Source organism: Echiichthys vipera (assembly GCF_963691815.1).
Source record: "Echiichthys vipera genome assembly, chromosome: 8".
Lineage (NCBI taxonomy): Eukaryota > Metazoa > Chordata > Actinopteri > Perciformes > Trachinidae > Echiichthys > Echiichthys vipera.
Genome location: NC_139833.1, coordinates 16,337,562 through 16,356,462, shown reverse-complemented (window position 1 = coordinate 16,356,462; position 18,901 = coordinate 16,337,562). Strand labels below are relative to the sequence as shown.

The window sequence follows — 18,901 nt, the reverse complement described above, 5'->3', positions numbered from 1 at the left end:
ATCCCTAAGTGTAGCTAACGTCAATGTATTTTTCCACAGGTTAGCGTCAAGCTAGTTATTTACTACACTAAGGTTCCACTTAACAGTACGAATATAGCTAACGTTACGTTACCTCATTAGAAGCAACCAGACATGCTTTTTTTGATGAAGAGAAAAATATCACAGACTCCTTATCAAAGAAGTCATTCAGAAGTGTTTGAAACTCCTCGTTGACAGCACTCTTGTCCCATGTTTGGCTATGCAGTCGCAGCAACCCACAAACTTTCCCCTCGACAAACTTTACTCTGACATCGTGAAGAAAAGAAGGTACAATTTCGTCGTCGGACATGATTGCTCACGACATGCTGTCGTAGTCCCCGTCACCTCCTTCAACGAAACGGGGAGGGGGATTGTGATAGCTCCAGAAACCTTCCCCTAAACTAGCTTAACTTCGTGTAATAAGAGTAGTTTTGAGTTACTTCATATGACTGTCTGCAAAGAAGACTGGCACAAGCTGTAAAGTCCTGGGGGCGTTCTAGCATTCCGTTGCTTAGCAACAACCGCTCCACTCAATCACTGCCAAGTGATTATTACTTTGGCAAGTACGAAAAACGCTCTTCTTGTAAGTTAACCTTTCCCCCAATGATAGTCATGAAGAACTATTACTTATTTATTTTTGTAGCCTAATGCCGTATTTAACTACTGATTTTACATTATTTAAGTTGACCAGAGTGTCAAGCATGTGGGTTTTATAGGTCAAGGTTTAGACCTTTTCTCAGAGTAAAATCTACAATAATAATAATAATGATAATAGTAATAATAAACGTTATTTGTAGAGCACCTTTCATACAAAACATGCAGCTCAAAGTGCTTTGCATTAAAAGCACACTGTACAAATGAGAAGACACGAAGAACAGCATGTATTGCATTGAAAAGTTCAATCATAAATAAAACAGAAGAACAAATAATTGAATAGTAAAAAAAAAATAAAGGAACTGAAGTGAAGCGCAACCAACAGTAGAAGCAGACTTATTGAGTAAGTCGTACGATAAAACACCAAAATAAAATTTTAAACAATGCCATCACAGGAATAAAATGTCTTAAAAATTGTGTTTAAGACATGGTGTGGGATGGTGTTTAAAACAAATGCTAGGTTAAAAAGATATGTTTTAACAGGTTTTTATAGGTTTCGTCTGACCCTGCCTCTCTGCTGGTTTTGGGTGAGGATTCCATAATTTTGGAGGGCAATTGAAAAAAAACTGCATCTCCAAGATAGAGTGCACAGTTGCTCTAATTTGTATCCCACTATCCATATGGAGTTTTGTAATGTTATCCCTGCTTTAAGTTGTGTCTTTCCAGTTTCTTTGTGTTTTAATTTAACTAAAAGTTAATACGTTAGATCTAGGTCAGTTTATCATTGGCAAGACATATTTGTTATGTGATAAAGGTTGTTTTGTTTTTGTTTTTAACTTGGGTGTGTTTTACAGATCTGACGTAGGCTAGATAAAAGACATGCAAGGTTAGTTAAAGTTCATGTAGCTAATAACTGAGCTTGAAATGATCCATACCTGGAAAATATGTTTACACTTTAGTAAAGACACGTAAAACTAGGCCTCTGTGTCTATTTGACGGTTTTATGTGATTCTTCTCACTGAAATGTGCATATCATGACCTATGGTATGGCTATACAGTAATTCAAACATCCTTGGCTTAAACAGGTGTGAATCTGTGGCCCCTTTTACGACACATATGCCCCCTTTCTGACAGGACTGGGCATGAAGGAGCCTTTGTATTAGAGCCCCACACTGTAGTAAAATGTAGCCTATGTGATATATATATGTGTGTGTGTGTGTGTGTGCGTGTGTGCATGTGTGTGTGTGTGTGTGTGTGTGTGTGTGTGTGTGTGTGTGTGTGTGTGTGTGTGTGTGTGTGTGTGTGTGTGTGTGTGTGTGAGACTAGTTTGACTGTTGTCTTAGCAGCAGAGCACTGTACCCAGCAACCGCCATTTACAAGGCCCTTTACTACACCTAATTTCACAGCAGCCACAGGGTCTGACTGCCTCAAATAAATAATTAAATGCTTCTTTGAGTAGCCTGAAGATTTAAATAGTGTTTTTCAATCGTGTATAAGCATATAATAGAGGGTTCTGTGCAAGATTTGGCTAAAGCATAACAGTTTGTACAATTTCTGGGAAAAGGCAGTCATTTTTTCTACTTTTTCACATTAAAAAACTGATCCTCAGGAAAAAGGAGAGGAAAATGAGACAAACTCCTCAGGTTTGCAGGTGGCACGACCGTTATGGACCTCATCACTAACAATGACAAGACCACCTACGGGGAAGAGATTGCCTGCCTGTTGCTATGGTGTTAATAACAAGTTGGAGGCAATGCATTCAAGCAGTTAAGATGAAGATGGCTCCTGATGTAATCCACATGCTCATTTTACTCTGGAAATCAGCACAGATGTTAACATGGTTGAAAACATGAGTCATTCAATTTAAAGACCAGAACACCCTTGCAGTATCAAAACAATATGGAAAGAGAGAGAAAGGTCAATATCTCGCAATCCACTCCATGGACGATAATAGCATGTATCTTTCCCTGCATTCCCTCTCAATAAATAAAAAACGAAAACAAATAAAGAAATATATTTCTATTTTCATTAGCACTTTCTGACAGCTTCTGGTCCCAGAGTTTTGACAACTCAGAAGTGTGCAAGACAGACTGCACCTCTCAAGCCAACAAGAAGTATTTATCGGGAAACAATACTGTTCAAACCTGGCACCATACCTGCCACCTCAACCCTTTTCCTGCCAAGGCTTGTTTCACTGCTGAGCTAGCCCTCCTAATATCTCCATCCACTGCTTGCAGTCTGCCACAACAAAGAATGTGCTGAAAAATTGAAGTTCATTAATCACCTGCAGTCATTGTCATTGGTATTCGAATTAGTATTCTGTTGTAATGCATGATTTGTTTACTTGGCTTAATGTGTTAATTAATAGTACAGCAGCTCGACACTTGAGAAGTTGAAAGTGCGTATGTATAATGGTCTGTACTCTTATTGAACATGTTGCACTTTGTCTTTTGGCCTTCAAAATTGCACATAGGTACATTTGTAATACGAAGCAGCTCATCAATGACTAGCAGTGTCAACAGACTTTTGTTGATGATGCTGTATTGATTCTCAAACTGAATCCCTAAACAGCACGCCATCATGACAGCCCACTCAATCCAACAAGCAGCGGTGAGCAAGCAAATGCGTTATCTGGGTCTAAAATCAGTTATGTTCGTTTCTGAATCAGGAAACCACAAAGCTGACCTGTATATCAGTGCATTACAGGCTGAGTGATTTTCTCCCATGCTGTTTCTGATTGTAAGAAAGGTAAGATAGGGTTTATTTTGGGAAATTATTGCTAGCAATGTCTACCTTTATCAGTGGACAAGCAATTGTGTTTCACTCCACATGACAAGCATTTTTATCATAATGTACTTGTTTTGGGAGTCAGTGTGTATGTCAGTACATACATTGGTATAATACTTAATGCATCACAATGTTAAACTTTAGTATATTGACACAACACTGATCATGTACACCCTCAAAGAAGTCCATCATCTCCAGTGAAAAAATCAATAACTTAAAGTTCAGATTTCAGATGTGCTCCATTTTCACTATTTAAACCACACTGGTGCTTGTAAATTTTTTTTATTATTATTTTTTTTACAACATTTCAAAATAGCAATTATAACAAATAGTTTTACCATTAAAAAGTATAGCCATAGACTTAATGAAACCAAAAGGATCACATTCAGAACAGTGCCATTTGTGGTTATTGTATTGGTATTTTGTGGTATAGAGGAATCGTCCAGTCAGTCGACCTTGTTTTTTTAAATTATATAACCGTCAAGCTTTATTTAACCTTAATTTATTCAGACTAGAGTTTCACTGTGAGCCATGTTTTTCTCTTCAGGAAATATATATGTCTTGAAGGCATAAAAATGATGAAATCCTGCATAAATAAGGTAAATTGAAGCTGTTTGTTATACTTGAACATCAACCACCCACTGTGTGCATATAACAGCTCACTCCAGGATGTCAGAATGTCCACACCATAAGGTCACCCTCCACAGGACTAGGTTAATTTAGGGCTATTCTCAATATACTAGATTATCTCTGAGAATAATATCAGTTGTATAGGTCTACCACAGATTCGTGTCAGATGGCTTTACAGTATGAACAACATACCCTGTCCATATCTGTACCTCAGACCCTTAAATGATGTCTAAGCTGATATGGAAGGGAAATTACGATGCTTCTATATGTTTTACTAAGTTCTGTGAAGATGCTAAATTTACTAGATTTGGACGTGGAAAATAATGGTCCATGTGAGCTTCCAAAGTTGGCTATGCGTCTCTCCGTGCGCGCCCCGTCAGCGTCAGTGGCGTCCTGTAGAGGGCACTGGCTTTTCTCTTTTGACAGATCTTCATGTAGGCCCAGGGGATCCAGCAAGGAAACAACAGTTTGTCTTGTTTATCATAAACATCTGTTATCATAGATAGATAGACATAATCGTTTTCCTTTCTATAGTCCTTATATAGAATAAATGTCAGACAGCTGATTTACAAACGTCCCGAAATTAATGTATAAACAATTTCTTAAAAACACAGACACCGCAGCGCGCGTCTTCTGTTTGGTGATCTAGTTTCGCTGCGTTCGTGGCAAATAATAGCCTTCATATGGGAAATGTTGCCCTTTAGTGATTTAACGCCCCTGTAATGAAATGTTAAAAACGGGACTGCTGTGCGCCCAATCTGACGGTGAAATATCCGTTGGCAGAGCGCACCAAATCCGACCAGATAGCGCTAAAGCTCTTGGGGTGTTATGTAAGCCCCAGGTTGAACAAATTTGTTAGCCCACACCCGAGGGTATCTGGTGATGGATATGTGGTCCTGGGGGACCGGGGGAAGCCGCAGTACAACAGCCGGCCGCTTATCTTGAAAGGCTTGTTTTAAGTGCTCCTCTGCTGGGAAACAAAGGCTTTAAGGGCCCACATTACCCTACAATTGTTGTACAATCCCCATTGTTTAGTTAGTTCACACACATATTAGAGCATATGCCATTCATTAGCCTGAGGTTTAAGCCTACTGGTTTAAGTGGCTGATATGGAAATATCAAATAAAGTGAGAAAATATAATCCTTAAAAAGTGTGAGCTTTAGACTAGTGGTGTGTAGTTTTGAGCTAGGTCCTCTGTGCTATATGTGCATTAAAATGAAATGCCATATAGCATTAAATGGATCATGAAGTCATCTTACATGTTTTGTGTGCTTTCCTGTGCTGGTTTTCATGGTGTGAGTCTACAAGGAAGGTGGGGTGAGTGTTGTGGAGGAAGCTGGGTCTAGGCGGTTAGGTAGGACTCCCCCGAGGACGGCCAGTCCACTTGTGTCTGAGGGGCTGGTTTATCCCACTTAATCAGCATCCTGAGAGACTGGCACTGCCCCCATTGTAATAATGCCTGGGGTCACTGCGGGCTCCTCAAAATGAAGAGAAGCCCCACCAGACAATGCTGCTGTCAATCAGCCTTAACCTGAGCTGGGCCTATTATTCCTCATATAGTGTACTTGTGTAATCATTCACTCCATAAATGCAAATTAACTCATCAATGTTTTGACTAACACAGGGCAAGGATACATAGATAGTGTTTTTGCATATCAAATACTTGGATTTCCCACAGTACAGTTTTCCTTCCTGGAGACCGCATAATAGACTATACAGAAGGGCGAATCATGAATGTCCTCTGTGCAATGTTAATCACACATACACCTGCTGATAGGGGAATATAGCCTTTATTACTGCAAACATATCCAGATCCAAATGATTTTGCATAGATCATGTTCTCCTGTGAGGAAAATCTGCCTTCTTAGGCTGATGCTCATTGCCAAATGCTGCTGACAAACATTTATCTAAAAAACTAACAAGATAATGAAGACACAGGCAAATGCTTCCTGCAATTTGCTGTGACTCTTCCGCTTCGTTTAGACCATAATTTGTACTTGTTTGGATGACACATACAGTCAGTGGTTTGGGGTTTGTAGCGGTAATGTCCCAGGGGCTTCTGTCAGTCCAGCGTCATTATAAATGACAGAGCTGAGTGAGCCTCCTTGGCTGTTTCTCAACATGCTGGTTTCCTTGGGGCCTTGTGTAGCATTTGCAGAGCGTGTGCCCTTTTGATTTCCTAATCCCAGCACGAGCAGCGGAATGCTGGCTCTCCGTGAGATATTCCACTCACAGGCCGTGATTTATGTTCTCATAGTGCAAGGCTCAATGGTGAGAGGATCCCAGGTGTTGTGGAGCCTCAGTAAAAACTTTTAATATGCAAACCTCGTGGTCTCTGGCATGGCCCACCACAAGGATTACTGCCATTCAGCGGGGGGATGGGTCAATAAATGTTTAAAATTCATCTGAGGCCTTACAGTACATAGCTATTATACAAACATCCATGTATGTTTTTCCCAGCAGAGGTACAGTATCACACTGGGTCATTATACTATAGGCAGCATTGCCGGGTTTATTGGTGTATTGTCAGTTTTAATCAACAGATATAGAGGAAATTGCTGGATTTAAATGTAAAAATGTTTGTCCGGTTTCATAAAATGCATTATTCCTACAGTAAAAACATAGAAATTCAACAAAAGTGATAATACATTGAGCCCATATGTAAAATAAACCAGAAAAGAAATTGGCAGCAGTTATTGTTGATTACTGCGTTTTTGACTGTGTAGTTAATGTTCCCTTTAAAGTGAAGAGGTTGACCTTTGCTCACATCACAGTTAAAGTCAAGAGTGCAGCATTTGAAGCTCAAATGTTTGTCCTCTCTCTAAAGCCACTACATTATAAGGCATCTTCTTCATAATTTAATTTAAGCGTTTGGGAGAACATCACATATCATGCAAAGTAAAGTAAAATCAAGGATTTGTACTGTTCCATCATTTTAGAGAAATAAAGAGAAAAAAGTGGTTGCTGTCAGACTAATGACTGTGTGAATGAATGTGTGACAAGTTGTACTGCAGCTGTCCTGATATGCTACATTTTATTCATGTCTTGTGTTATGCATTATGAAAATAAACTCAGTGCCAATCTAGATGGGCAGCTATCATTTGACTATCACTATAATCTAGTATTTTTCTGAATGAGGTTATAACATTGACATGAAAAACAGACGTAGTTCATCATTAAATGCGATGACACTAATTATGCCGTATCTTCCCTTCAAAAAAATGTTCCATTCAAAGATTTTATTTAAGTTCTTCCTGCCAGTGAACCAGATTTTGTCATGACATGTCACAGACAACTTCATGTGCACTAACAACCTTCCTGCATGATTTAATAACAGTGATCTCTGTTAATCACTCACCCTCCCTTTTCCGCTTTTCATACTTTGCCAGAGGGATTGCTGTAAACTGCATCAACTTACCTGACTGCAGCTATTTCCTCTTCTGATGGCTGCATTAGACCCCACCCCCACCCTTTTTTGGCTTGTTATCTAATAGCGCAGAGAGGTCAGGAAGGCCTTTCAATCGGTTGCCGAGTGTGTGCTGGAAGTGGAGTGACCTTTTCACTGGTTTGGGCTGTCTTCAAGTCCTGTAGTCTTCATGCATTGCACTGGATTATACTTAGATTAAAAATGAAGGGACTGGAGCACACCTTTCTGAACACTCAGATCACTGATTTAAAAAAAGGCTGGGCTCATAAAATATACAGGGCGTACTCATATTGATATTTGTTTGTTACATTATGTTGATGTACTTGTAAGCATACAGAGACACTTCTCTGTAGTGTCTGCAGGAGGGAGAATGGGTTGATGGCAAAATGGAAAAGCACACATAAAGAAATTACATGGAAACTATTTACACATTTATCTTTCAAGGGCTATAATCGGGCATCTAACAGTGGTATTAGTGACTTCTGACAAATTTGCTAACATATCATGTTACTGTTACTGTGATTTACCTTAGTTTGCTGTTTGTTTCTTTGGACTGTGTCTGTTTGTTTGTTTTTATTTATAATTTAGTACAAGTCAGTCCTACCCTATCTTAATTTATTATTAATCTTCTTTCTTTTGCCTTGTGCTTGTGAGGGATTGTGTTGCTGGTTTTCTATGATGCAGTTTTGTGCTGTTGAATGTATGAAATTCAATAAACATTAAGTAACATATAAACGACACATCTATAATGGTTTTACAGACTGGAATTACTGAATTAAAATGTAATGTCTCTGCTTTTTATTAGAATGAAAGACACATCAGTGTTGATGTAACACTCTTAATTTAATTAGCATTTGTCCTTAAATTGCAGAGAAAAAATTGAACACTTCCAATACAAATCACATTGAAATAATGAATGTCATAAATATTAAAATGTAAATCCTGTTCATGAATGTCAATATTTAAGGGTAAACTTGAAAATGCATATGTTCTTCTTCGTTATTTCAGCTTGTTAAACTGCAGCTGCTGTCACAGCCTCTGTATTTCTGTATCACTGTAAGAATTTCACATCTGAATTTATGCTAAAAAATGTACCTCCCCAAGGTTACATAGCAGATTCATTTAGTTCTTACTGTGCCACCCCCCTTCTCCCTCTCCCTCCTTCCCATCATCCTCCTCCCCTTCTTTCTTCCCCATGTCCATTAGACCTTGCAGACTAATCGAGCAGCACCAATTGCTCCTGTGGTGAGATCATTAAGTAAATTATTTTAAGATCAAACGGTCAGCAGCCACAATGAAGTCCTGTGTAATGGTAAAAGCCTCAGAAGCTGCCACCCACCCCTTTCTCAAATTAAAGCCCAGTGGGGAGAGCTCTGCACCTCTCAGGTGGATGCCCCCTCCATTAGGCCTTTTAGCTGCAGGCTAAGGTAGGACCCACTAATTGGTCCTTTGAACAAAACTAACCCACTGACAGGATCTGACTTGTATTCAGCTTAAGAGTGCAAAATTGTTCCTGACCAAAGACAGCAGTTTAAACCACTGTATTACTCCACATATAACATATGCATTTCATAAAGGAGGAGAGACTCCTTTTTAACGTTTGGTACTTTCATTCGCAAATAATTGCAACAAGTGCTGTTGTTAAAATTACATGCAAAAATTACAGGCTTGCTGATTTCTGTCTGACTTAAGATGAACATTTCATTGATACTATAAGCCACTGACAACACTCTATTATATTAGAAGTATTATTGTTTACAACTAAATTAGGTGGAGAAATTAGACATTATAAAACAAAATACACACAAAAAATAATATTTTATGTGTTGACTGACTGTCCTGTCAGTAGTTTTGAATGGTCATGTAGAGAGATTAGGGAAGTATTTAGTATCTGTATAGCCTACTGATAAAATAATATTCAATTTGATCAGTTATTTTCTACACATTCCCTGTCCAACACACTTGTCAGTGTATTTAAACCTTAAATATGAAAAGAAATCACCTCACCTTTTTGTTTACTAACACTGAAGACACTTCTGGTTGACTATTTCGAGTGTCTCTGGTCTCAGTTTCTGCAGTTGAACTTGTACCAAGCTCGCTTTTGTTCATCTATGTTGGACAAAAGAGCAGAACTCAGATAAGGAAATAAGACGACAAGGTGAACGGATTGGGAGCTTCAGGAATGTGTGTGTAAGCAAGTCCATGTAGCTTTGTGTGTATAATACACTGACTCAAAAGCCATTAGACAGCATTTACTCACAAACTGCTGTCCCTAGATGGATAGGTTGACACCTTTCATTTTACAGGTCAACGTTTCCCTCGCCTGAACAGTGAAGAGCATATACTGTATGCTCACAGAAGTACAAATTCATATACATTAGACAGACATTCAAACATCGATGTTGGCCTTCACAAGTGACATTGTTTCCTCAGATTATTTCACATATGTGGCTAAGAAGCTACAGTCTCAGGACACAATGCACAACAAAACATTAAAAATAAACTAGCAGCACAGCTGTGTTTTTTCCAGTTGTTTATTCCCCCTCAGCCAAGGAAGTGTTGAACTTACAGTAGCTTATGGCGTGGACACAGGAACCAATGCAGCAAAGTGACTGTGAGAGTGATTTATCCTGCTTTGGCATGAAGCGTCAGTGTCATCAATCACATGGTTTTAATTAGTGATGGCTCCCCTTTGTGGCTGAGAAATGTGCATGTAATTCAATTTAGGACTCACTGCTGCCTTAAGAACCCCACACAGAGATTTGTCAATCCACTGTAAGTTCAGACACAGTTGAAACACTTTATACTGATGACGATGACTACACTGATCTGCAAAGAATACTTTGCATCTTAAAACAAACTAAACAATGATATTTTTTATATACATTTTTTAATTCTGTTCTACTGTGAATTATAGACATTAATCTACCGAGTGTTTGCAGTCAGGGCACCGAGTAGACAGAAAATCGTAAGGTTATAAAAAACACTCATAGTATGGTATGTCGTAAAAAATGCAGCATGCAGAGCCTATTAAATAATCAAACTTACATTTGTTGTTGAATGATATACAGTATCCTTGCACAGCAAAGTTAATTATACATGCAATGAACACTTTCAATTTTTACTCCTTTTAAAATGCTACTTCAAATGAGAAGATGGATTTTTTTTGTACAGACTTGTCTAACTGATTATTGTTATTATTATTATTATTATTATTATTATTATTATTATTAATATTTTAAACATCTTATTTTAATTCAATGAGTGTGACTATTTTCTATTTAATGATTGTAACAGAACACTGACCCAAAATGACGTTATGTGAACTGACTGTATGAACCATTTTAAAACAAGGTTCTCCAGAGGAAGATAAAGAAAATATACAGTATTTTTCCAGTAATGATCAAAGCATGCCAGTCTTTCTCATGAATTTCCCTGAATGACAAAAAAACAAACAGGAGCACGTCTTGTGTCAATCAACAAGGGAGAGATATCAATTATGCAAAAAATAAATTGAAAGAGGTTAAGTCCTTTTTTATGAGAAAACAATATTCATTAGCTGCGCAATGTGAGTGCTGTAGCTATTACTTTGTTTTCCCTTGAAGTAATTCATTGAAATGGCATTACAGTGATGCAAGACAAAAACAGCTCCTTTTAGCTTGTGACACACAGAGGCCTCTTATCCTTCATTTAAATGTTGGTTTCTTCTGATTTCCTCTTCAATGGGAAACTAAACTGACACCAGCAGCAAAGGCATGAGCCTTAAATAAAAACAATGACAGATTTAAGAGTTAAGGTGGCCATTGAGATGCTAAAATATCAATAGCAGTTATTTAGTTCTCTCAAGACACTTGAAAGTCTCTTATCTGACACATGGTAATGTGAGTCACTGTAGTGATGGTTATTTCACAGCAGTCATCCACTTTATTGTCAACTTAAAGAGTGTTTTGCATCTGAAATCTTATTTCTTATCGTCAATTTGACCCTTAACATCATCAAAAAATCATAAAAAAGACAACATTTTTGTTCACTTTGTACTATGGAGCAACGCGATTTTGGCTAAATTAAAAGAAAAATACAATAGCTTTCATTTGATAGAAAGCAGTTTCACTGAAATTAATTTTTTTCTAAACAATTACAATAAAAATCAATTGTAAGGTAAATGTATTTGCTCGTTTCATAAGTATGTGGATTCTAAAAATTGTATTTCAAATTCATGGCTTAGATGGAGACTTGGTCATTCTGCAGCCTTACTTAACTTTGTATGAAAATTTATTTTGCACAAACTCTCTGCTAACTATACTCAATGTTATATGTAGATATTTAGACAGTGAGAGATGTAAGGCATTAAATGTCCTTGCATTTTTATTGAATTTTATGTTTTCAGGAACATATGAAACATAATAATAATAACAACTATACAAAGTTGTGTACTTACCTTCCTTTTAGCTACAGTGCTTTCTGATCTATTAAACGAGACTGAATTCCCTGCCTGAGCTTGACATAATCAAACCTGTGTATCAACTTATACCAATGTCAGATTTATACAATGATCATACAAAATGTTGTTGATTCAACAGTCTGATTGTGCTGTGCAACAAAATGTCATCTTTAAGGCTGATATGTTCTTGGGATATATCAGCTCCCTTACAACATCTCACCCAATCAATGTCTTTGATGCTGGTCTTCAGTTTAACTTTTAGAGGTGCTGATTATATTCTGTCTTTTACCTTTTTGGATCCTCTCTAACAGCACAAAATCACCATCCCAATTCCACATGAACATGCTCACAATCAATCTGTTATTTGGTCTATGAAAATTTGGCCGTGCCATTAACTGATGTACCGAGAGGGGAAATTCCAGACCTCTGTCTGTGTGGTTGTTTTGAAGGAAATGTTGGGTTCAGCCCCTGCTGATTGACTCTAATCAGCCACACCATGCCAACACCACTCTGTCCTGAAGCCCATATGCACTGGTGGCTGATTAGGTGGGGAGACTGGGGAATAGGAAAATACATAAATATTTAGTATGCCTTGATGTTCTTTAAACACGAGATGCACCGTTTTGATGCAAAAATACAGTCACATGTAGCCTGCAGGGACTATAGTGACTTCTATAAAGCTGTGTTTTGATAAAAAAGTCATTTTAAAGGTTCCATATGAGATTTCCATGTCTTTTTTTATCAAGAAGCAGGCTAGGATGCTATATAAATACTGTGAAAGTATTAACACACTCAGGACAGAGAAATGCACACCCGCATTCAGGAATTGTGCCTTTGAACGAGCCGTTAGGACTTCCATATGGTTGTGATATATATGTGATGTATATATATGTATGTAGATCAAAATTAGAGAACATATTATAAATACTTGATTTATTCTAAAATATTGTTATTTTTTATTGGTCAGAATTTGATTGAATATCCGCTGTGGCTATACCACAGCTGTACTTGCATGTTTTTTTTTAAATACCCAAGGCACTTTCACAAAAAAACTTTATTTAAAAAAAAAAGAGAGCAAAATTAAAGAACAGTAACCATTGTGTCAGAAGAGAAGATTTAAACAATGTTTTCTTAGGCTATAGGATTAAAAATTGAATAGGAAGTGTAGAGGCCCTTGCTTTGAATGACTTCAGCACATCTGCGCCCGCAGGACATCACTAGTTTCTCACACTGCTCTGGTTTGATCTTGGTCCATTATTCCTGCAGTCTCTTCCACAGTTTGGAAACTGTAGTGGGTTTCTTAGACATTACTTTGTTGCCAAGGATTTCCCAGAGTTTCTCTATAGGGTTTATATCTGCACTCTGACAATTCCTCCTCCAAATTTGACTGACTTCTTTAGACACTTCAGGTTCAGTCTTTCCCAGTCTGACGCCGAACATAATGTTTCCCATCAGTCCCAAATAAATTGAACTCAAGCAATGTCATGTCATGGTTTGGGGGATGTTTTCTGCAGTAGGAGTTGGACCTCTTGTACAGCTACATGGCAGGGTGTATGCATTTTTATGTGAAAAAATGGATGTCCTGTGGGTGCAGATGTGCAGCAGTTATTCAAAGCAAGGACCTCAACACTTCCTATTCATTTTTGAATCCTATCGTCCAAAGAAAACATTGTTTAAATCTTCTCTTCTGACACAGTGGTTACTGTTCTAATTTGGTAATTTTGCTCACTTTTTTTTTTCAAAATAAAGGTTTTTGTTGAAGTGCCTTGGTTATTTAAAAAAACATGCTCGTACAGCAGTGGTATAACAGCAGCATATATTCTATCAACTTCTGAACGATAAAAACTAACAGTATTTTAGAATAAATCAAGTATTATATATATATATATATATATGTGTGTGTGTGTGTGTGTGTGTATACTATATTTGTTCTGAGAAAATAATGTGTTTTGTGAACATTAAATCATATAAACATGTTCTAGTAGAATCCCAAAATATAAATATGTTTCCACTCTGTCACTAACAGTCAACATTGAAACATAAACAGTAAGATTTGGCCGCCAGCCGCAGTGACTGTTGCTGTTGTCAAAGACGCTTGTTGTCAAAAAGAGCTATAGCCAAACACATCACAAGTATTGGCTTGTGTTTCCATGGGATGAACTGATCTGACAAAGCAAACATTGCTGACGCCAGGCTCACGCTGTGTTGTCTGGGCCCACAACAGGTTAAAACACCACAGTGCCATAGCTGCAGGCTATTCTCATGCTACATGCAATCTGTAACCCATCATCGATTGTGAAATCCCCACATTGTGTTCTTCAAAGTGAGTCAATGCACATATAAGTCATCATGTTTCAGAAGAAGGGTCTTGTGCATTGAAACATAAGTGCTACATTTCACACGCTGACTTTAGTTAAGCTAGTTAAGGGGCAATGTCCAGGGGCTGTGTGAGACAGGTACTTCCTATATCCTGTTGTTGATGGCGAGGGGCCTCACCTGTGGGCTGTAATCTGGGATCGACTGATCACAAAGAACTAGAGTGAAGTGAATTCCGCCTGTCCTACTTCAAACGCAGCAGGACAGTAAATCAGACGGGTAGACGACACTAGGCGGCTCACTCATGCCTTGTCTTCACTGCTTTTGTCCCTGAGGGCACAGGAAACAAATATGCCAACAATGTCACCTGACAACACCGTGGAGCCATTTCACCACAAAACCATTTTTACAGGGCTGCTGTGAGGATGAGTGTTGTGGAGTTGTGTGCCTACGCAGATGAGCTATGAGACAGAAAATGCAGACCTGTTTTTTTCATAGACTCCAGCTGTTATCATACTTGTTACTTGTTATCATATTTACAATTCATGTTAATTATACTTGGAAATTCTGATTAGCAGTGGGAATTTAAGGTGAGAGATTCAGTGAATGCTCTGTCTTTGCAGACATGTTGTGCTTTTACAGTTTATTTACATGTGTGCCACCAAAATAACCAAAATGACATTCGACACAACAACAAGAGCAACAGAGCTAATCATTCTTGTCTAACTTGGCCGTCTTTAAAAATGTTTTTATTATCCATCTGCAGTGAATCATAATTTATTGGCCTTTGGAAAACATCCAAATAGTAAAACAAACAAAAAGCCTAAAGGGGACATATCATGCTGATTTTTAGGTAAATACTTGTATTTTGGGCTTCTACGAGAGCAGGTTTACATGCTCAAGTGTTCAAAACTCATATGTTTTGAACACACATTTTTCTCATACTGTGTGTCTGAATATACCTGTATATACCCTCCATCTCTTTAAGGCCCCTCCTGAAAAAGAACCAGTCTGCTCTGATTGGTCAGAGTTTCCAGGTCTTCCACATCTGCATACTTGCAGCTGGGAAATGACTGTGGAAGCACATTCCTATAGTTAGTATAAGCTCGTTTATAGGCACAGTTTCTGAATATGGGTTGTGTGCGTTTCTCTGTGGAAGGAGCGTTTTGATACTTTTACAGTATTTATAGAATACATACCCTTCTTTCTAATAAAAAAAACGATATTATCCCAGTTTTTACAATATGGGCCCTTTAAGTTATGTCATGTAACCCCAGTACGTATCGCTGCACAAAATCACATTGAAATATAATTTTCTATCAAATATGTCAACATAGAAGCAGCATAAATTCATTAAAAAGTCAAAATTTATTACAGACAAAATGCTTTTTAAAATATTTGTCACCAACAAGGACAAAATTAAACTGCGAAACTGCATAACAACTTTACAGTATTTCATTGCTGAATTATATTTTAGAATTATGGGAAGAGTTACAGTGCAAGTATATCAGTAGGATGTCTAACTATTGAGAAATCCCATCCGAGGATAGTAAGGTGTCAGGGAAAAATCAATCAGAAAGGAACACCAAGGTCAGTGTGATATTTCAAGGCTTCTATTTTACATGCCCGCATAGCAAATGAAGGCCTTCAATCAAGTCAGATTGGGTGGATGGACTATAGGTGCACCAACACACAGCACTGAGAGTAATGACAAAGGAATAAATCCATCAAATAAAAGGAAACAAAGGAACCACAAAAACTTTCAGGTTCAACACAATACTGCTTCCATAAAGACAACATAATACTGTGTTTGGACTACTTTTAATGAAATAAATATGGACGCTTTGATCTCCGAACAACTGCCATTTAAAGAGTTGTATATGCATCTTTAGACTCAAATTGGTGCAATTGAAACAAAATGTTCTTATCTGAACTAAGTGCTCCTGTGTGCGTGCTCTCCCTTTATTTTTCGAGTTGATGCCTCACCCTGAATACTTTTCCTTGTACTGTGAAATGCATTTTTTTTCCTGCATGTGCCTGAGGACAAGGATGCACCTCTGACTAATAATGCCATACATTATGACCTTGTCATTACTGCAAATGTTAACTGCAATACAAACTCTGTCTGTTTGCTCTTTTCTTTATGTAACCTATTTGAATTTACACTGAGGGAATTTTACAAATTACACGTATTAAGACCCCTGATGCTTCATATGTTTGCTGCCAAAATTGAATATATCCAGGATATTAATAATATAGAGGTTGATCCATCTCCCAAGAACCATTTATCTAAAGTTTGTGCTATCTAAATATGAGCCAGAAAACCCAATGCTCCAGTGCTTTAACAATCAATACATTATCTTATGTGCAAAGTCTAAATGTTCAGAGGTTTTTTTCCCTGAGTGTGTGGAACAAATTAAAAGCCCAGCCAGTCAGTAAAAGACCAATTCATAAAGGTGAAAAAGTGAGGCTGCAGCTGTGACAGGGAGGACCAGTGAAAAATCTCTGCTGACCCTCTCATCCCTCTGCTCATCTATCTCTCACTACTGTCCGCTGATAGATTTCCCCTCGCTGATTTATGGGAGAAAAAAAATGTCACAGTGGAATGGGCTTTTGATAAAATTGTTCAACAGATTCCAGGCAATAAATCCTGATCTTTACATCCAGGTTGCTAGCTACTTTCACATTCTTGTACCATCAATAAGAGCCGCCAAACATGACAACCAATCAATAACTTTACAATATTCTGGGCTGTTTGGGAAAACAGTAACATTTATATTTAACAGAAAAGAGTCACTCTTTTATACACAACGAACTGCGGATAAAAGGAGCTTGACTGTAACTTAGGCTGAAAATAAGTCACACTGTGTTTGCACTGCCTGTTGGAGAGAAATTGTTGTCCTTCACAATGGCTGTAAAAAAAAAAATTCTGACTAAACCAGTTTTCCAACCAGCAATGAACTGAAATGTCATCCATTTTATTTGTCTGTATATATTCAAATTGTGTGCACAAATAAAACTTGGCAATCGGTTAAATTCCCATTTGTCAAAAAGTATTCAATAAATAGATTAATCATTTGTATTTTGCCACATTGAATAATGAAAAAAATTATGATTCAGCAATCATCAGTCAAAGTGACTTTATATTGCAATGGTTCCCAGATATGCCCCTATGTTTTCTGTGTAGCAAAACAGCACAAAGTAATGCTACTAACAAGTTACAGGATCTCTAGTCAAACATCACTCATGATGGAGTGTTTCTGACAGGAACTCTTCAGTCAGCCGAGTGGCGCCAGGAAGGATGAGTGATTCAGCAAACCTGCCTGGTGTTGTCTCGCTGGTCTCTCAATCTTTACGATGTAGCTGAGAGGAAAACAATGAGCCTGTTGCTCAGTACAGGTGTTTCTCAGAGGAGATGACTTGTAAAAACAGGTACATTTCCACTGCAACGCAAACTGACTCACATAAAAGGCTTCTGCTGCTGCAATAACTCACAACAGAGTTCTGGCCGTCTGCCCAGAGAGGCTAAAATCATAGCAGTGTTTAATTTGCACAAATACCCTCATAGGAGGGAATATAAAAAAGTCCCTGTGTGACTGAAAGCATCTGACAGTGTTTGTGGTAATGTAATCCATTGTTGACCGGGAGATAAACATCAGCACTGTAACCTCAGATTGACAAAGAGACAAACAGTGAGCCACTTAAAAGAACATATTTAAGAGGACCTCTGCACTGTGATAAAGGGCAAGAAATACTGGAACATGAACCTAAGTTGCTCTAAAGACAAGGCTGTCACAAGAGATGAGAGAGGAGGAAGGAGAGAGACAAATAGAAAGCGGGGGAGCTTTCTGAATGACTTTGCCTTTCAGATTAAAGCTACAGCAACAAGCAGCAACAAAGACGTTTCTGACAGGGTGAGGAAATGAAATGTTTATAGTAAGGGGGCTGATAAGTGAGGCCACATGAGACGTTTGAGAGCACTTGTTCGGACTGTCACTTTTTTCTAGAGATGAGGAGCGGTCATTCTTAAAACAGGTGTCATTACAGGGCAGTGAAAAATGGCAAGTTGTGCCCTCCCCCATTTAATTTACACCATCTGTATGTCACCCCCATCCCCCCTATACAATTTCAACTGAATGCAGCACTTAGATCAGCAATTTGTTTTGTCTTTACGATAAAATTGAAATACTTTCCCATAGCAGGCCAATGATTCTTTTCCCACTAAGATTGAAATTACATTTGCTTTGCTATAGAAATATTTCATGTATATACCGATTTAACTGGAGCAACATAACACATTGTATTGCTCCTATCATGCAAAGACTGCAAATCTGAGAGGCCGATGACATTTGAATTATTTACGGTTGTCACATAGTGGCGTGATTTCAAAGAACAAGCTCCCAGAGGCCCATTATCCTGCTTCTGTTTGCAGGGTGGGTGATGAGACATTTTCTCAGCAATAGGCTGCTTTTCCTGATTCCCGCGCAGAGAAAAATGCCATATTAATTAAATGTGTCCTGGCCCAATGCGATACACAAGCATGGAAAAAGATGCTTGTTCTCATCTTTGTAATCACAGTGGCAGGAGCAGAGGGCACATGTCCCCGTGCCTCATTCCAGGGCTAGTCTTTCATTTCATTGCCCATCTCTCCATATCAAACAACACAAATGGCTCAATTTGCATGACA

General features: G+C 38.1%; 1 protein-coding gene across 1 annotated transcript in view; it reads right to left on the bottom strand.

The window, feature by feature from the left end:
* The window catches only part of LOC310951007 (dynein axonemal heavy chain 11), a gene marked incomplete at both ends in the record, with an annotated part of 40,181 nt that extends 39,853 nt beyond the window's left edge, over nt 1-328 (bottom strand). Inside the window, one exon of the mRNA XM_083919067.1 lies at nt 113-328. Coding sequence (XP_083775193.1) covers nt 113-328 — 216 coding nt within the window. The remainder of the gene's footprint in view (nt 1-112) is intronic.
* Nucleotides 329-18,901: the final 18,573 nt, after the last annotated feature.